The 21,060-nt window shown below is 37.9% G+C and overlaps 1 protein-coding gene across 1 annotated transcript in view; it reads left to right on the top strand.

Moving 5' to 3' along the window:
* TEX11 (testis expressed 11) overlaps positions 1 to 21,060 on the top strand; it is a 345,012-nt gene that overhangs the window by 48,381 nt on the left and 275,571 nt on the right. Inside the window, exons 6-7 of the mRNA XM_012535167.3 lie at positions 5,621 to 5,701; positions 5,792 to 5,911. Coding sequence (XP_012390621.2) covers positions 5,621 to 5,701; positions 5,792 to 5,911 — 201 coding nt within the window. The remainder of the gene's footprint in view (positions 1 to 5,620; positions 5,702 to 5,791; positions 5,912 to 21,060) is intronic.

Below are 21,060 nucleotides of genomic sequence, written 5' to 3'. Positions count from 1 at the left end.
GTTTGGGAGTGTTCCTTCCTCTGTGGTTTTTTGGAAGGGTTTGAGAAGGATGGGTGTTAGCTCTTCGCTAAATGTTTGATAGAATTCACCTGTGAAGCCATCTGGTCCTCGACTTTTGTTTGTTGGAAGATTTTTAATCACAGTTTCAATTTTATTACTTGTGATTGGTCTGTTCATATTTTCTGTTTCTTCCTGGTTCAGTCTTGCAAGGTTATATACCTTTCTAAGAATTTGTCCATTTCTTCCAGGTTGTCCATTTTATTGGCAGAGAGTTGCTTGTAGTAGTTTCTTAGTATGCTTTTTATTTCTGCGGTGTCTGTTGTAACTTCTCCTTTTTCATTTCTAATTTTATTGATTTGAGTCCTCTCCCTCTTTTTCTTGATGAGTTTGGCTAATGGTTTATCAATTTTGTTTATCTTCTCAAAGAACCAGCTTTTGGTTTTATTGATCTGTGCTATTGTTTTCTTTGTTTCTATTTCATTTATTTCTGGTCTGATCTTTGTGATTTCTTTCCTTCTGCTAACTTTGGGTTGTGTTTGTTCTTCTTTCTCCAGTTCCTTTAGGTGTAAGGTTAGATCGTTTATTTGAGGCTTTTCTTGTTTCTTGAGGTAGGCTTGTATAGCTATAAACTTCCCTCTTGGAACTGCTTTTGCTGCATCCCATAGGTTTTGGATTGTGTTTTTATTGTCATTTGTCTCTATGTACTTTTTGATGTCCTCTTTGATTTCTTCAGTGATCTCTTGGTTATTTAGTAATGTATTGTTTAGCCTCCATGTGGTTGTGTTTTTTACGTTTTTCTCCCTGTAGTTCATTTCTAATCTCATAGCGTTGAGGTCAGAAAAGATGCTTGATGTGATTTCAATTTTCTTAAATTTACTGAGGCTTGATTTGTGACCCAAGATGTGATCTATCCTGGAGAATGTTCCGTGCTCACTTGAGAAGAAAGTGTAATCTGCTGTTTTTGGATGGAATGTCCTATAAATATCAATTACATCTATGTGGTCTATTGTGTCATTTAAAGCTTGTGTTTCCTTGTTTATTTTCATTTTGGATGATCTGTCCATTGGTGTAAGTGAGGTGTTAAATTCCTCCACTATTATTGTGTTACTGTCAATTTCCTCTTTTATAGCTGTTCACAGTTGCCTTATGTATTGAGGTGCTCCTGTGTTGGGTGCATATATATTTATGATTGTTACATCTTCTTCTTGGATTGATCCCTTGATCATTATGTAGTGTCCTTCCTTGTCTCTTGTAATATTCTTTATTTTAAAGTCTATTTTATCTGATATGAGTATTGTTACTCCAACTTTCTTTTGATTTCCATTTGCATGGAATATCTTTTTCCATCCCCTCACTTTCAGTCTGTATGTGTCCCTAGGTCTGAGGTGGGTCTCTTGTAGACAGCTTATAGATGGATCTTGTGTTTGTATCCATTCAGCAAGCCTGTGTCTTTTGGTTGGAGCATTTAATCCATTTACGTTTAAGGTAATTAACGATATGTATGTTCCTATGACCATTTTCTTAATTGTTTTGGGTTTGTGTTTGTAGGTCCTTTTCTTCTCTTGTGTTTCCCACTTAGAGAAGTTCCTTTAGCTTTTGTTGTAGAGCTGGTTTGGTGGTGCTGAATTCCCTTAGCTTTTGCTTGTCTGTAAAGCTTTTGATTTCTCCATAGAATCTGAATGAGATCCTTGCCCGGTAGAGTAATCTTGGTTATAGGTTCTTCACTTTCATCACTTAAAGAGTATCGTGACACTCCCTTCTGGCTTGTGGAGTTTCTGCTGAGAAATCAGCTGTTAACCTTATGGGAGTTCTCTGGTATGTTATTTGTCATTTTTCCCTTACTGCTTTCAATAATTTTTCTTTGTCTTTAATTTTTGCCAATTTGATTACTATGTGTCTCGGCGTGTTTCTGCTTGGGTTTATACTGTATGGGACTTGTTGCGCTTCCTGGACTTGGGTGGTTATTTCCTTTCCCATGTTAGGGAAGTTTTCGACTATAATGTCTTCAAATATTTTCTCTCGTCCTCTCTCTCTCTCTTCTCCTTCTGGGACCCCTATAATGCGAAAGTTGTTGCATTTAATGTTGTCCCACAGGTCTCTTAGGCTGTCTTCATTTCTTTTCATTCTTTTTTCTTTATTCTGTTCAGCAGTGAATTCCATCATTCTGTCTTCCAGGTCACTTATCCGTTCTTCTGCCTCACTTATTCTGTTATTGATTCTTTCTAGTGTAGTTTTCATTTCAGTTATTGTATTGTTCATCTGTGTTTGTTTGTTCTTTAATTCTTCTTGGTCTTTGTTAAATGTTTCTTGCATTTTCTCGATCTTTGCCTCCATTCTTTTTCTGAGGTCCTGGATCATCTTCACTCTCATTCTGAATTCTTTTTCTGGAAGGTTGCCTATCTCCACTTCATTTAGATTTTTTTTGGGGGGGGTTATCTTGTTCCTTCATGTGGTACAAATCCCACTTGGCTTCAAAGTCTGATTCTCTAGGAATTCCTCCTTCCGTTGCCGGACCCCCAGGTTGGGAAGCCTGACATGCGGTTCAGAACCTTCATTCCAGTGGGTGGACTTCTGTTGTATAAGTGTTCTCCAGTCTGTGAGTCACCCACCCAGCAGTTATTGGATTGGATTTTCCTGTGATTGCGCCCCTCCTACCGTCTCATTGTGGCTTCTCCTTTGTCTTTGGATGTGGGGTATCTTTTTTGGTGAGTTCCAGTGTCTTCCTGTCGATGATTTCCAGCAGCTCGTTGTGATTCTGGTGTTCTCACAAGAGGGAGTGAGAGCACGTCCTTCTGCTCCACCATCTTGTTTCCTCTCTCTACTTTTGCTTTTTAAATATAAGCAAATAGGTATTTATTCATATCTCTGCCTGCCCCGAGTGTCTTAGATAATTGGTAGTATTCCATATGTATACTTTTCTCCACCTTTTTTTTTACCCAATTTAACATTATATCTGACAGATCACTCCATAGCAGTATATAGAGATATGCGTTTTCGTTTTTTTTTTAGCTACATAGCATTCAGTTGGTGCATGTAACTTGTCATATTCAAGCAGCCCTCTTTGATGGACATTTGGATGTTGCAGTGAATTGCCTTGTGCATATATCTTTTCCTATTTTAAGGCTATTGCTTGTAACCATTTTTGTTTTTACTTCTCACGTTTACTTTCATATATCTTAAATCATATGGTTGTATCACTGTATTAGTTTGCTAGGGGTGCCATAACAAAATACTATACAGTGGGTGGTCTAAACAGTAGAAATTTATTTTCCCACAATTGTGTCCAAGATCATGATCCAAAATCAAGTCCAGGATCAAGGTGTTGGAAGGTTTGTTTTCTCCTGAGGCCTCTCTCCTTGGCTTGCAGATGGCTGCCTTTTCTCTGTGTCCTCATATGGCATTTCCTCTGTGTGGGCACACACCTGGTGTCCCTTTGTGTGTCCAAATTTCTTCTTAAAAGGACACCAGTCAGATTGGATTGGGGCACACCTAATGGTGTCATTTTAACGTCATCATTTTGTTAAAGGCCCTATCTTTAAATACAGTCACATTCTGAGGTACTGGGAGCTGGGACTTCAACTTATGAATTTTTTGGTGGGAGGGGTCGACACAATTCAGCCTACAATAATTAAATCTTGATTTATCAGCTCCGTATATGATCTGTTTCTTTCTGTTATGATAGATGAAGATTTATCTCATCATATATTACCTCCCCTACTCCTTTCAGCTTTTGTTAATGATACTGTTTTTAATTTATTTTATTTATTATTATTTTAATTGAAATTTATTTATTTTAATATATTTAAGTTTTTATTTCTCCATCAGTTTTGGAGAGTATATCTTTACTTTCAACTTTGTGAAGATATTAGTACCTTTATCATTCTCTCTCCCTTTCCCCACCATTACCCTTCCAACTTCTGTTACCTCTCACATTTGCATTTTTGGCTTTATTGATTTCAAAGAATGGAACCTAAAAGGAGCATTTTATCGATTATGACTACTGTTTAATTCTGTGGATAATAATGGTATTTCTCTTTTTATGTTTCCATCTACTTGCTGTCTTAATTCTATTTCCTTAGGTATTCTGTTTGTTGAGTGTGATGTCCTTTCATATTATTGGTTACCCTCAAACATTTGGTGATTCTTGCTTATATTTAATTTGAGATTCCTTGATAGTCTTCTGTGTCACACTATTTACTGTAACTGAATCCAGTGACTGATGGAGAATTAAGACCAGAGGTTTTGCATTGACCTGTGTTGTCAGCCACCTGGAACTCTGTTTTTCTCTAGCCTAAGTGATTGTACTTACTGTTCCTTTCTGGGGAGGAGGGGAGAATATATCTGTTGGGGATGAAGCCTACTGCCTGATACTCCTCCTGTTCATATCCAGAATGTTTCCACATTTTGCATTTTCGTGCATTTTAGGATATGGGATTTTGCCTCATTCCATTTGCTGTTTTTCAGAGGTTCTTCATAATTTCATATCAACTGAAAATGCCCCTTATTTTTCAGGACTATTATTAATAAGAAAAATATGTATATTTTTCTTTTATTTCTAGAAAATATATATAAATCCCTAGAAAGGATATATATATATATACTATATCATATAAATATATATATATATACTTTCTAGGGGTTCATAGTATATAAAATTTATAGTATATATTATATATATATATCATAGTATGTACTATATACACATCATTTCTAGGGATTTATAATAGAAGGGGTGGCTGTAGTGTGTGCTCAATCCTCTATCTTGATTCAGTCCTTGTTTGCTTCCACAGTATTTGTGCATATTACTTAACTATTTATTTAGGTGTCTGTCAGTTATAATACCGTGAGCTTCTTCAGGGTGCCTGGCATGTAAAGGATACATAATAAACGTTTGCTGGATTAAGAAAAATTTTATTAGAGACGTAGTTAAAAACTAGAACCGAGGTATGTTGACTTACAGTCTAGTGCTTATCATATAACTTTCTTCAAGTATGTGAGGCATTAAGTTTTTCTTTTTAAGATGGTGGTAGGAGTTTATTAATTTATTTTTGCTGTGTTGTGTCTTCGTTTCTGTGCGTGGGCTTTCTCTAGTTGTGGCAAGCGGGGGCCACTCTTCATGGTGGTGCGTGGGCCTCTCGCTATCGCGGCCTCTCTTGTTGTGGAGCACAGGCTCCAGATGCGCAGGCTCAGTAGTTGTGGCTCACAGGCCTAGTTGCTCCGTGGCATGTGGGATGCTCCCAGACCAGGGCTCGAACCCGTGTCCCCTGCATTAGCAGGCAGATTCTCAAGCCCCGCACCACCAGGGAAGCCCCAGGCATTAAGTTTTAGAACTTTCTCTTCCTGTGTAAATTATCTCAATGTTTTCTTTTAGTATTTTCTTAGAAGATGTGTTTTCAAGTATATTAATTTTTTATTATTGCTTTTCTTAAGACCGTTTCTCTTTAATTATGGAGTTCTGAGCAGAGCACAGAAGTCTAATAAATGCTGTTAGTTTTTTGTTTTCTGTGGATTACACTACTGAATATGAACAGAGGATTAAATATTTTCTCCAATATAATCCTCAGTCAGTTTTGAAGAGGTGTGAGTTTTTAAAAATTATTTTCTAACTTCTTTCTTCCAGCTGAATATGAAAACAGGAAAAGGATGGGTGGATGGTGGAAATGCTGTGATCGCTGATGAATTTTTTCAAGCTGCCATGGCTGTAAGTTACCATTGATTTTTAGCTGTGGCAGTTATTAGTAACAATTGTGGTTATTCTCATCATTACATTGTATTGTGGTTTATTTTCCAGGGTCTGGAGAAGTTATATGTCAAATTAATGCAGAGTTGCTCCACTGAGGTCCATGTGACTATGCAGAAGACTGCTACGGAGAGTGACCTTTTCAGAGTGCTTTCTTACCAAGCAGAGTCAGTAGGTATCATAGTCAGTAGGGCCTCACAGTGGGGCATTTTATATACGTAAATGCAAAAGTGATGACATATAACCTATTAGAAGAAAGTCAGGTGTCATTGGTCTTTTATAGGATATTATATTTGGCCTTTTTAATCTCTGTTTTATATCTGAAGGTGACATTACTAATGGTGATTGGTACCTATCGGGGTGGGTGAGATTGAAAAGACTTATATAACTAATCATCATTTTCAACCACTGCATGTAATACCTATCATTTATTTGTGGCAGTGGCTTCTACTTGAAATACCTGTCTCTGTGGATATCTTACATTCACAGTCTACCTAAAATATTTGCCCAAAAAGAGCCTTCACATTTGCAATTATTCTGGGTTGTTCGCTGATGTTTTCTAAAAGTCTGCTGGTGTCAGTGTTCAGAGTTGTACTTTACCTCAGTTTGGCTTGTGGGTTTTCTTCTTTTGTCACCATGCAGTTAGGTGTGCATTTTCAGTTGAAAAAATGTAAGCTGTGATGAGTTTACTCTCTGAAATTATGTAATTCTAGAAATGAAAGAGACCTTAAGAATCATCTAGCGTAATCTTAGTTTTATTTCTTAACATCTTCATTGAGATATTTATAATTTGTATACTATAAAATTAACACATTTTAAATGTACAATTCAATGGTTTTAGTATATTCATAGAATTGTACAACCTTCACCACAGTCTTAAGTTTAAAACATTTTCATTACCCCAAAAGAAACCCCCTATCCATTAGCAGTCACTCCCTATTCCTCCTGACCCCAGCACTAGCAACCACTAATATACTTTCTGTCTTTATAGATTTACTTGTTCTGGGCATTTCATATAAATGAAATCATACAATATTTGATCTTTTGTGATTAGCTTCTTTTACTTAGCATGTTTTCAGGGTTCATCTATGTTGTAGCATGTATCAATATTTTTATTACTAAATAATGTTATACTGTATGGATATACCAGATTTTGTTTATCCATTCATCTATTGATGAACATTTGGATTGTTTCCAGTTTGGGGCTATTATGAATAACTCTACTGTGAACATTCATGTACATATTTTTGTGTGTACATTTTTACATTTCTCTTGGATATATACCTTGGAGTAGAATTGCTGAATAACATTATTACTCTATGTTTAACCTTTTGTGAAACTGCCAGACTGTTTTCCACTGTGGCTGTACCATTTTACACTGCCACTAGTCTCTGAGGGCTCCAATTTCTGCATATCTTTGAGTTTTATAGATTTAGCACTTACATTTAGGTCTTTGATCCATTTCAAGTTAATTTTTGAGTATGGCATGAGGTGGGAGTCCAGCTGCATTCTTTTGCATATAGCTATCCAGTTGTCCCAGCACCATTTATTGAAAAGACTATTCTTTCCCCATTGAATGGTATTAGCACTCTTGTCAAAAATTGATTCTGGCGAGGCTCTGGAACTCTTATTTGACTTTGTGGCGTGGAGAGTTTGTGAGGTGGTGTTATCCCGATTTGACAAATGAGGAGCCTGAAGCTCAGATAGAATGCCCTAAAACCAATAACACATTGAGTAAATAATACTTAAATAAGAAGGCTACTAGAGGAGAACTTCAGGATGGCAGAGGAGTAAGACGTGGAGATCACCTTCCTCCCCACACATACATCAGAAATACATCTACATGTGGAACAACTCCTACAGAACACCTACTGAATGCTGAAGAAGACCTCAGACTTCCCAAAAGGCAAGAAACTCCCCACGTACCTGGGTAGGGCAGAAGAATAAAGAAAAAACAGAGACAAAAGAATAAGGATGGGACCTGGACCTCTGGGAATGAGCTGTGAAGGAGGAAAAGTTTCCACACACTGGGAAGCCCCTTCCCTGGTGGAGACAGCAGGTGGTCGGGGGAAGGTTTGGGGCCGTGGAGGACAGCGCAGCAACAGAGGTGCAGAGGGCAAAGCAGAGAGATTCCCACACAGAGGATTGGTGCGGACCAGCACTCACCAGCCTGAGAGGCTTGTCTGTTCACCTGCTGGGACGGGCGGGGGCTGGGAGCTGAGGCTCCGGCTTTGGAAGACAGATCCCAGGGAGAGGACCGGGGTTGGCTGTGTGAACACAGCCTGAAGGGGGCTAGTGTGCCACAGCTAGCCAGGAGGAAAAAGTCTGGAACTGCCTAAGAGGAAGGAGACCACTGTTTTGGGGTGCACGAGGAGAGGGGATTCAGAGCACCACCTAAACAAGCTCGAGAGACGGGTGTGAGCTGCGGCTATCAGCGCGGGCACCAGAGACGGGCATGAAACGCTAAGGCTGCTGCTGCAGCCACCAAGAAGCCAGTGTGCAAGCACAGGTCACTATCCACACCTCCATTTCCAGGAGCCCGTGCAGCCTGCCACTGCCTGGGTCCTGTGATCCAGGGACAACTTCCCTGGGAGAAGACACGGCACGCCTCAGGCTGTTGCAACGTCATGTTGGTGGTCTCTGCTGCCGCAGGCTTGCCCCACATTCCATAACCCTCCCTCCCCCCGGCCTGAGTGAGCCAGAGCCCCCTAATCAGCTGCTACTTTAACCCCGTCCTGTCTGAGTGCAGAACAGACACGCTCAGGTGACCTACACACAGAGGCGGGTCCAAATCCAAAGCTGAACCCCAGGAGCTGTGTGAACAAAGAAGAGAAAGGGAAATTTCTCCCAGCAGCCTCAGGAGCAGCGGATTAAATCTCCACAGTCAACTTAATGTACCCTGCATCTGTGGAATACCTGAATAGACAACGAATCATCCCAAAATTGAGGCGGTGGACTTTGGGAGCAACTGTAGACTTGTGGTTTGCTTTCTGCATCTAATTTGTATCTGGTTTTATGTTTATCTTAGTTTAGTATTTAGAGTTTATTATCATTGGTAGATTTGTTTATTGATTTGGTTGTTCTCTTCCTTTTCCTTATATATATATATATAGATAGATAGATAGATAGGTAGATACTTTTTTCCTTTTTCTCTTTTGGTGAGTGTGTATGTGTACACTTCTTTGTGTGATATTTTTCTATATACCTTTGCTTTTACCGTTTGTTCTAGGGTTCTGTTTGTCCTTTTTTTTTTTTTAGTAGAGATTTTAGTGCTTGTTATCACTGGTGGATATTTTTTTGGTTTGGTTGCTCTCTTCTTTCTTTTTTTCTTGCTTTGCTTCTGAGCCATGTAGCTGACAGGGTCTTGGTGTTATGGCAGGGTGTCATGCCTGTGCCTCTGAGGTGGGAGAGCCAAGTTCAGGACATTGGTCCACCAGAGACCTCCCGGCTCCACGCAATATCAAACAGCGATAGCTCTCCTGGATATCTCCATCTTGACGATAAGACCCAGCTCCACTCAACGAACAGCAAGCTACAATGCTGGACACCCTATGCCAAACAACTAGCAAGACAGGAACACAACCCCACCCATTAGCAGAGAGGCTGCCTAAAATCATAATAAGGTCACAGACACCCCAAAACACACCACTGGTCACGGTCCTGGCCAGCAGAAAGACAAGATCCAGCCTCATCCACCAGAACACAGACACCAGGCCGCTCCACCAGGAAGCCTACAGAACCGACTGAACCAACCTTAGCCACTGGGGGCAGACAACAAAAACAACGGGAACTATGAACCTGCAGCTTGCGAAAAGGAGACCCCAAACAGAGTAAGTTAAGCAAAATGAGAAGACAGAGAAACACACAGCAGATGAAGGAGCAAGGCAAAAACCCATGAGACCAAACAAAGGAAGAGGAAATAGGTAGTCTACCTGAAGAAGAATTCAGAATAGTAACAGTAAAGATGATCCAAAATCTTGGAAATAGAATGGAGAAGATATAAGAAACCTTTAACAAGGACCTAGAAGAACTAAGAGTAAACAATGATGAATAACACAATAAATGAAATTCAAAATTCTCTAGAAGGGATCAATAGGAGAATAACTGAGGCAGAAGAATGGATAAGTGACCTGGAAGGTAAAATAGTGGAAATAACTACAGCAGAGCAGAATAAAGAAAAAAGAATGAAAAGAATTGAGGAGAGTCTCAGAGACCTCTGGGACAACATTAAACGCACCAACATTCAAATAATAGGTATCCCGGAAGAAGAAGAGAAAAAGAAAGGGACTGACAAAATATTCGAAGAGATTATAGTTGAAAACTTCCCTAATATGGGAAAGGAAATAGTTAATCAAGTCCACGAAGCACAGAGGATCCCATATACAATAAATCCAAGGAGAAACATGCCAAGGCACATGTTAATCAAACTATCAAAAATTAAATACAAAGAAAAAATATTAAAAGCAGCAAGGGAAAAACAACAAATAACATGGAAGGGAATCCCCATGAGGTTAACAGCTGATGTTTCAGCAGAAACTCTGCAAGCCAGAAGGGAGTGGCAGGACATATTTAAAGTGATGAAAGGGAAAGACCTACAGCCAAGATTACTCTAGCCAGCAAGGATCGCATTCCGATTTGATGGAGAAATTAAAACCTTTACAGACAAGCAAAAGCTAAGAGAATTCAGCACCATTAAGACAGCTTTATAACATATGCTAAAGGAAATTCTCTAGGTAGGAAATACAAGAGAAGGAAAAGACCTACAGTAACACACCCAAGACAACTAAAAATGAAAATAGGAACATACATATTGATAACTACCTTAAATGTAAATGGATTAAATGCTCCAACCAAAAGACATAGACTGGCTGAATGGATACAAAAGCAAGACCCGTATATATGCTGGGTCACTTCAGACCTAGGGACACATACAGACAGAAAGTGAGGGGATGGAAAAAGATATTCCATACAAAGGGAAATCAGAGGAAAGCTGGAGTAGCAATTCTCATATCAGACAAAAGAAAACTTAAAGAGTATTACAAGAAACAAAGAAGGACACCGTGTAATGATCAAGGGATCAATCCAAGAAGAAGATATAACAATTGTAAATATGTATGCACCCAAAATAGGAGCATCTCAATACATAAGGGATATGCTAACAGCCATATAATGGGAAATTGACAGTAACACACTCTTAGTAGGGGACTTTGACACCCCACTTTCACCAATGGACAGATTATCGAAAATGAAAATAAATAAGGAAACACAAGCTTTAAATATATTAAACAAGATCGACTTATTTGATGTTTATAGGAAATTCCAACCAAAAACAACAGAATACAGTTTCTTCTCCAGTACTCATGGAACATTCTCCAGGATAGATCGTATCTTGGGTCAGAAATCAAGCCTTGGTAAATTTAAGAAAATTGAACTTGTATCAAGTATCTTTTCCGACCACAGTGCTATGAGAGTAGGTATCAGTTACAGGGAAAAATCTGTAAAAAATACAGACACATGGAGGCTAAACAATACACTATTTAATAACCAAGGGATCACTGTGGAAATCAAGAAATACCTAGAAACAAATGACAATGAAAACAGGATGGCCCAAAACGTATGGCATGCAGCAAAAGCAGTTCTAAGAGGGAAGTTTATTGCAATACAATCCTACCTTAAGAAACAAGAAACATCTCAAACAACCTAACCTTTCATGTAAATCAGTTAGAGAAAGAAGAAGAAAAAACACCCAAATGTAACAGATGGAAAGAAATCATAAAGATTAGATCAGAAATAAATGAAAAAGAAATGAAGGAAACAGCAAAGATCAATGAAACTAAAAGCTGGTTCTTTGAGAAGATAAACAAAATTGATAAACCATTAGCCAGACTCTTCAAGAAAAAAAGGGAGAAGACTCAATAAAATTAGAAATGAAAAAGGAGAAGTAACAACTGACACTCCAGAAGTACAACGGATCATGAGAGATTAGTACAAGCAACTATATGCCAGTAAAATAGACAACCTGCAAGAAAGGGACAAATTCTTAGAAAAGCACAACCTTCTGAGACTGAACGAGGAAGAAATAGAAAACTTAAACAGAGCAATCACAAGCACTGTAATCGAGACTGATTAAAAATCTTCAAACAAACAAAAGCCCAGGACGAGATGGCCTGACAGGCGAATTCTATCAAAAACTTAGAGAAGGGCAAACACCTATCCTTCTCAAACTCTTCCAAAATATAGCATAGGGAACGACACTCCCAAACTCATTCTATGAGTCCGCCATCACCCTGATACCAAAACCAGACAAAGACATCACAAAGAAAGAAAACTACAGGCCAGTATCACTGATGAACATAGATGCAAAAATCGTTAACAAAATACTAGCAAACAGAATCCAACAGCACATTAAAAGGATCATACACCATGATCAAGTGGGGTTTATCCCAGGAATGCAAGGATTCTTCAGTATATGCAAATCAATCAATATGATAAACCATATTAACAAATGGAAGGAGAAAATCCATATGATCATCTCAATAGATGCAGAAAAAGCTTTTGACAAAATTCAGCACATATTTATGATAAAAACCCTCCAGAAAGTAGGCATAGTGGGAACTTACCTCAACGTAATAAAGGCCATATATGACAAACCCGCAGCCAACGTCGTTCTCAGTGGTGAAAAACTGAAACGATTTCCACTAAGATCAGGAAGAAGACAAGGTTGTCCACTCTCGCCACTGTAACTCAAAATAGTTTTGGAAGTCTTAGCCACAGCACTCAGAGAAGAAAAAGAATGAAAATGAATCCAAATCGGAAGAGAAGAAGTCAAGCTGTCACTGTTTGCAGATGACATGATACTATGCAAAGAGAATCCAAAAGATGCTTCCAGAAAACTACTAGAGCTAATCAGTGAATTTGGTAAAGTAGCAGGATACAAAATTAATGTACAGAAATCTCTTGCATTCCTATACACTGAGGAAGAAAAATCTGAAATAGAGATTAAGGAAACACCCTCATTTACCACTGCAACAAATAGAATAAAATAGCTAAGAGTAAACCTACCTAAGGAGACAAAAGACATGTATGTAGAAAACTGTTAAGACACTAATGAAAAAAATTAAAGATGATACAACCAGATGGAGAGCTATATTACGTTCTTGGATTGGAAGAATCAGCATTGTGAAAATGACTGTACTACCCTAAGCAATCTACAGATTCAATGCAATCCCTCTTAACTTCCCAATGGTATTTATCACAGGACTGGAACAAAAAATTTCACAATTTGTAGGGAAACACAAAAGACTCCGATTAGCCAAAGCAGTCTTAAGAAAGAAAAACAGAGTTGTAGGAATCAGGCTCCCGGTCTTCAGACTATAGTACAAAGCTACAGTAATCAAGACAGTATGGTACTGGCACACAAGCAGAAATATAGATCAATGGAACAGGATAGAAAGCCCAGAGATAAACCCACGCACATATGGTCACCTTATTTTTGATAAAGGAGGCAAGAATATACAATGGAGAAAAGACAGCCTCTTCAATATGTGGTGCTCGAAAAACTGGACAGCTACATATAAAGGAATGAAATTAGAATACTCCCCAACACCACGCACAAAAATCAGCTCAAAATGGATCAAAGACCTAAATGTAAGGCCAGGCACTATCAAACTCTTAGAGGAAAACATAGGCAGAACACTCTGACATAAATCACAGCAAGATCCTTTTTGGCCCACCTCCTTGAGAAATGGAAATAAAAACAAAAATAAACAAAGGGTACCTAATGAAAGTTAAAAGCTTTTGCACAGCAAAGGAAACCATAAACAAGACCAAAAGACAACTCTCAGAATGGGAGAAAATATTTGCAAGCAAAGCAACTGAGAAAGGATTAATCTCCAAAATTTACAAGCAGCTCATGCAGCTCAATATCAAAAAAACAAACAACCCAATCCAAAAATGAGCAGAAGATGTAAATAGACATTTTTGCAAAGAAGATATACAGATTTCCATCAGACACATGAAAGGATGCTGAACATCACTAATCATTAGAGAAATGCAAATCAAACCTACACTGAGGTATCGCCTCACACCACTCAGAATACCAGCATCAAAAAATCTAGAGACAGTAGATGCTGGACAGGGTGTGGAGAAAAGGGAACCCTCTTGCACTGTTGGTGGGAATGTAAATTGATAACAGCCACTATGGAGGACAGTATGGAGGTTCCTTAAAACTACAACCGTGCAATCCCACTACTGGGCATATACCCTGAGAAAATCATAATTCAGAAAATGTCATGTACCACAGTGTTCATTGCAGCTCTATTTACAATAGCCAGGACATTGAAGCAACCTAAGTGTCAGTCAACAGATGAATGGATAAAGAAGATGTGGCAGATACATACAGTGGAATATTATTCAGCCAGATATATACAGTGGAATATTATTCAGCCATAAAAAGAAAGAAAACTGAGTTATTTGTAGTGAGGTGGATGGACGTAGAGTGTGTCATACAGAGTGAAGTAAGTCAGAAAGAGAAAAACAAATACTGTATGCTTACACATATATATGGAATCTAAAAAAAAAAAAGAGGACTGAAGAACCTAGGGCCAGGGCAAGAATAAAGATGCAGACATAGGGAATGGACTTAGGACACAGGGAGGGGAAACGGTAAGCTGGGAGGAAGTGAGAGAGTGGCACGGACATATATACAGTACAAAATGTAAAATAGATAGCTAGTGAGAAGCAGCTACATGGCACAGGGAGATCAGCTCGGTGCTTTGTGATCACCTAGAGGGGTGGGATAGGGAGGGTGGGAGGGAAGCGCAAGAGGGACGAGATATGGGAATATATATGTATAGCTGAATCATTTTGTTATAAAGCAGAAAGTAACACACCATTGTAAAGCAATTATGCTCCAATAAAGAAGTTAAAAAGAAAAAGCCCCAAAAAAGGCTATAATTTTTAGATCTGTGTCAACTAAACGTAGGACGAATAGAGAGTTACAATAATGTTATCTTTGAAACTAAAAATCAAGTTTAATGATCTAGAGAACAAATCAAATTGATCTAATTTGTCCACTGTTTTTAAAAATTTTACCTCTATTTATCAGTCTGGGATTGCACCGCCTTTCCGATTCCAAAGGCTGTTCCAACCAAGAGCCTTTTGATGAGGAAATGACACAGGGAATGGAGTGTAATAAAATACCAAGTGTGTTATTTTGAATTCTTCTCATGCTTTAGAATGGAAATACTTTAAGCTTTGTTAAAATGGTGCAATTTTATATTTTCCATTTGACTACCTTAAAACGTTCATTGTCTTTTAATGAAACTACAGGGGGCAAGAGCAGAGATGAAAAGATGTGATACTGTAAAAGGGATGGCTTTTAGCTTCTAGTACTTGAGTGAAGACACTACAATAAAGTTAGATGGAGTGCAGCAACAAGTTTTGTGCCTTGAAGCCTCCTCTTCTCTGTGGCAGTAATTTGGAGTTAATTTGTGCAGCTTCTCAATAAAAGACTTTGTGTTTAAAAAAAACATTAATTGATCCTAAATGTGAGGGTTTATTTCTGGACTCTTGATTCTCTTCCATTGATCTATATGTTTGTCCTTTTACCAGTGCCACACTGTCTTGATTACAGTAGCTATGTAGTCAGTTTTGAAATCAGGAAGTGTGAGTTTCTAGCTTTGTTATTTTTCAAGGTTATTCAGCTCTTCTGGGTCTCTTGCATTCCCATATGAATTTTAGGATATGCCTGTCAATAATTGCAACAAATCAGCTGGGATCCTGATAGGAATAGCGTTCAATCTGGATCAGTTTGAGGAGTATTGCTATCTTAATAATGTTAAGTATTCTGATCCATGAATATGAGATATCTACCCATTTATTTAGGTTTTGTTTAATTCCTTCTTATTTTTTAAATGATGAAACTGAGGTTCAGAGAGAAGGTGTGAGTTAGTTGAAGATCTAAGACCAGAACCAAGATTTTCTGACTTTTAGTCTAACGCTCCCTACCCTACAACGTAGGTTGACTATTTAAAAAGAGAACCCCTTGTGGTAATTTTGTCTTGCCTTGTAATGTTAATATCCTTTGTGGGCTACTTTAATGCAACTACTATAAAAAACTGATATGAAGTCCAGCAGGTCTTGGTCTTATATCTCAGCTATTACACGAACTTGCTGTATGACCTTGGGCTGTTACTTAAACTTCTCAAGCCTATAAGATTTCAATATTTAAGAAACCAACTCCCTGTGTAATACACTGTGTCACTGGTACATTTGGCTTGATAGCAGTTCACGTGAGAAAAAAACCTGAGTGCTTTATATAATTTTTTATTGACATATACTTGATGTACAATATTATGTTACATGTGTACAATATGATTGACAATTTTTAAGGTTATACTCCAGTTACAGTTATTATAAAATATTGGCTATATTCCTGTGTTACACAGTACATCCTTGTAGCTTATTTTATACATAGTAGTATCTTTTTCTCTTTCTTTTTCTTTTAAATTTTTTAAACATTTTTATTGGAGTATAATTGCTTTACAATGGTGTGTTAGTTTCTGCTTTATAACAAAATGAAACAGTTATACATATACATATATCGCCATATCTCTTTCCCCTTGTGTCTCCCTCCCTCCCACTCTCCCTATCCCACCTTTAGCTGGTCACAAAGCGCCGAGCTGATCTCCCTGTGCTATGCGACTGCTTCCCACTAGCTATCTATTTTACATTTGGTAGTGTATATATGTCCATATATACACTACCACTCTCTCACTTTGTCCCAGCTTACCCTTCCTCCTCCCCGTGTCCTCAAGTCCATTCTCTAGTAGGTCTTCGTGTTTATTCGATATTGCCCCTAGGTTCTTCATGAACATTTTTTTTTGATTCCATATATATGTGTTAGCATACGGTATTTGTTTTTCTCTTTCTGACTTACTTCACTCTGTATGACAGATTCTAGGTCCATCCTCACTACAAATAACTCAATTTCGTTTCTTTTTATGGCTGAGTAATAGTCCATTGTATATATGTGCCACATCTTCTTTATCCATTCATCTGTTGATGGACACTTAGGTTGCTTCCATGTCCTGAGTCTTGTAATTAGAGCTTCAGTGAACATTGTGGTATATGCCTCTTTTTGAATTATAGTTTTCTTACTCAGGGTATATGCCCAGTAGTGGGATTGCTGGGTCGTATGGTATTTCCATTTTTAGTTTTTTAAGGAACATCCATACTGTTCTCCATAGTGGCTGTATCAACAACTTACATTCCCACCAACAGTGCAAGAGGGTTCCCTTTTCTCCACACCCTCTGCAGCCTTTATTGTTTGTAGATATTTTGATGATGGCCATTCTGACCAGTGTGAGATGATATTGCATTGTAGTTTTGAGTTGCATTTCTCTAATGATTAATGATGTTGAGCATTCTTTCATATGTTTGTTTTCAATCTGTATATCATCTTTGGAGAAATGTCTGTTTAGGTCTTCTGCCCATGTTTGGATTGGGTTGTTTGGTTTTTTTGATATTGAGCTGCATGAGCTGCTTGTAAATTTTGGAGATTAATCCTTTGTCAGTTGCTTCATTTGCACATATTTTCTCCCATTCTGAGGGTTGTCTTTTGGTCTTGTTTATGGTTTCCTTTGCTGTGCAAAAGCTTTTAAGTTTCATTAGGTCCCATTTGTTTATTTTTGTTTTTATTTCCATTTCTCTAGGAGGTGGGTCAAAAAGGATCTTGCTGTGATTTATGTCATAGAGTGTTCTGCCTATTTTTTCCTCTAAGAGTTTGATAGTGTCTGGCCTTACATTTAGGTCTTTAATCCATTTTGAGTGTATTTTTGTGTATGGTGTTAGGGAGTGTTCTACTTTCATTCTTTTACATGTAGCTGTCCACTTTTCCAGTTTTATGGTTTTTATAGTTCAGTTTGTTAATATGGTGTATCACATTGATTGATTTGCGTATACTGAAGAATCCTTGCATACCTGGGATAAAACCCAGTTGATTATGATCCTTCAAACGTGCTGTTGGATTCCGTTTGCTTGTATTTTATTGAATATTTTTGCATATATGTTCATCAGTGATATTGGCCTGTAGTTTTCTTTTTTTGTGACATTGTTGTCTGGTTTTGGTATCAGGGTGATGGTGGCCTCGTAGAATGAGTTTGGGTGTGTTCCTCCCTCTGCTGTATTTTGGAGGAGTTTGAGAAAGTTAGGTGTTAGCTTTTCTGTAAATGTTTGGTAGAATTCGTCTGTGAAGCCATCTGGTCCTGGGCTTTTGTTTGTTGGAAGATTTTTAATCACAGTTTAAATTTCAGTGCTTGTGATTGGTCTGTTCATATTTTCTATTTCTTCCTGGTTCAGTCACTCAAGGTTGTGTATTTCTAAGAATTTGTCCATTTCTTGCAGGTTGTCCATTTTATTGGCATATAGTTGCTTGTGGTAATCTCTCATGATCCTTTGTATTTCTGCAGGGTCAGTTGTTACTTCTCCTTTTTCATTTCTAATTCTATTTTTTTTTCATTTCTAATTCTATTGATTTGAGTCTTCTTCCTTTTTTTCTTGATGAGTCTGGCTAATGGTTTATCAATTTTGTTTATCTTCTCAAAGAACCAGCTTTTAGTTTTATTGATCTCTGCTATCGTTTACTTCATTTCTTTTTCATTTATTTCTGATGTGATCTTTATGATTTCTTTCCTTCTGCTAACTTTGGGGTGTTTTTGTTCTCCTTTCTCTAATTGCTTTAGGTGTAAGGTTAGGTTGTTTATTTGAGATGTTTCTTGTTTCTTAAGGTAGGATTGTATTGCTATAAACTTCCCTCTTAGAACTGCTTTTGTTGCATCCCATAGGTTTTGTGTCATTGTGTTTTCATTGTCATTTGCTTCTAGGTATTTCTTGATTTCCTCAGTGATCCCTTGGTTATTAAGTAGTATATTGTTTAGCCTCCATGTGTTTGTATTTTTTACAGATTTTTTCCTCTAATTGATATCTAGTCTCATAGTGTTGTGGTCAGAAAAGATACTTGATACGATTTCAATTTTCTTAAATTTACCAAGGCTTCATTTGTGACCCAGGATATGATCTATCCTGGAGAATGTTCCATGAGCACTTGAGAAGAAAGTGTATTCTTTTGTTTTCCGATGGAATGTCCTATAAATATCAATTAAGTCCATCTTGTTTAATGTATCATTTAAAGCTTGTGTTTCCTTATTTATTTTCATTTTGGATGATCTGTCCATTGGTGAAAGTGGGGTGTTAATGTCTGCTACTATGATGGTGTTACTGTTGATTTCCTGTTTTATGGCTGTTAGTATTTGCCTTATGTATCAAGGTGCTCCTGTGTTGGGTGCATAAATATTTACAATTGTTATATCTTCTTCTTGGATTGTTCCCTTGATCATTATGTAGTGTCCTTCTTTGTCTCTTGTAATAGCTTTGTTTTAAAGTCTGTTTTGTCTGATATGAGAATTGCTACTCCAGCTTTCTTTTGGTTTCCATTTGCATGGAATATCTTTTTCCATCCCCTCACTTTCAGTCTTTATGTGTCCCTAGGTCTGAAGTGGGTCTCTTGTAGACAGCATATATATTGGTGTTGTTTTTGTATCTATTCAGCAAGTCTGTGTCTTTTGGTTGGAGCATTTAATCCATTTACATTTAAGGTAATTATCGATAAGTATGTTCCTGTTACCATTTTCTTAATTGTTTTGGGTTTGTTATTGTAGGTCTTTTCCTTCTCTTGTGTTTCCTGCCTAGAGATGTTCCTTTAGCATTTGTTGTATAGCTGGTTTGGTGGTGCTGAATTCTCTTTGCTTCTGCTTGTCTCTAAAGGTTTTAGTTTCTTCATCAAATCTGAATGAGATCCTTGCTGGGTAGAGTAATCTTGGGTTGTAGGTTTTCCCCTTTCATCACTTTAAATATGTCCTACCCCTCCCTTCTGGCTTGCAGAGTTTCTGCTGAAAGATCAGCTGTTAATAACCTTATGGGGATTCCCTTGTGTGTTATTTGTTGTTTTTCCCTTGCTGCTTTTAATATTTTTTCTTTGTATTTAATTTTTGATAGTTTGATTCATACGTGTCTTGGTGTGTTTCTCCCTGGATTTTTCCTGTATGGCAGTCTGTGTGCCTCCTGGAGTTGATTAACTATTTCCTTTCCCATATTAGGGAAGTTTTAAACTCTAATCTCTTCAAATGTTTTCTCAGTCCCTTTCTTTTTCTCTTCTTCTTCTGGGACCCCTGTAATTCGAATGTTGGTAAGTTTAATATTGTCCCAGAGCTCTCTGAGACTCTCCTCAATTCTTTTCATTCTTTTTTCTTTATTCTGCTCTGCAGTAGTTATTTCCATGATTTTATTTTCCAGGTCACTTATGTTTTCTTCTTCCTCAGTTATTCTGCTATTGATTCCTTCCAGAGAATTTTAAATTTCATTTATACTGTTGTTCATGATTGTTTGTTTGCCGTTTAGTTCATCTAGGTCCTTGTTAAAGGTTTCTTACATTTTCTCCATTCTGTTTTCAAGATTTTGTATCATATTTACTATCACTATTCTGAATTCTTTTTCAGGTCGACTGCCTATTTCCTCTTCCTTTGTTTGGTGTGATGGGTTTTTGCCTTGCTCCTTCATCTGCTGTGTGTTTCTCTGTCTTCTCATTTTGCTTAACTTACTCTGTTTGGGGTCTCCGTTTCGCAGGCTGCAGGTTCGTAGTTCCCGTTTTTTTTGTTGTCTGCCCCCAGTGGCTAAGGTTGGTTCAGTGGGTTGTGTAGGCTTCCTGGTGGAGGGGACTAGTGCCTGTGTTCTGGTGGATGACACTGGATATTGTCTTTCTGTGGCAGGTCCACATCTGCTGGTGTGTTTTGGGGTGTCTGTGACCTTATTATGATTTTAGGCAGCCTCTCTGCTACTGGGTGGGGTTGTGTTCCTGTCTTTCTAGTTGTTTGACCTAGGGCATCAAGCACTGTAGCTTGCTGTTCGTTGAGTGGAGCTGGGTCTTGGCGTTGAGATGGAGATCTCTGGGAGATTTTCGCCGTTTGATATTATGTGGAGCTGGGAGGTCTCTTGTGGACCAATCTCCGGAACTTGGGTGTCTCACCTCAGAGGCACAGCCCTGACCCCTGGCTGGATCACCAAGAGCCTGTTATCCATATGGCTCAGAATAAAAGGGAGGAAAAAAGAAGGAAAGAAAGAAAAACATAAAATAAAATATAATAAAATAAAAATGTCATTAAAAAACAAAATGTAGTTATTTAAAAATTCTTTTAAAGTAATTGAAAAGAAAGAAAAGAAGATCCAAACAAAAAAAGAAGTTCACCAATGATAACAAACACTGT

This window comes from Orcinus orca, chromosome X, assembly GCF_937001465.1.
Source record: "Orcinus orca chromosome X, mOrcOrc1.1, whole genome shotgun sequence".
NCBI lineage: Eukaryota > Metazoa > Chordata > Mammalia > Artiodactyla > Delphinidae > Orcinus > Orcinus orca.
The sequence above is the reverse complement of the archived record's forward strand: the minus strand, read 5'-3'. Positions and strand labels throughout refer to the sequence as shown.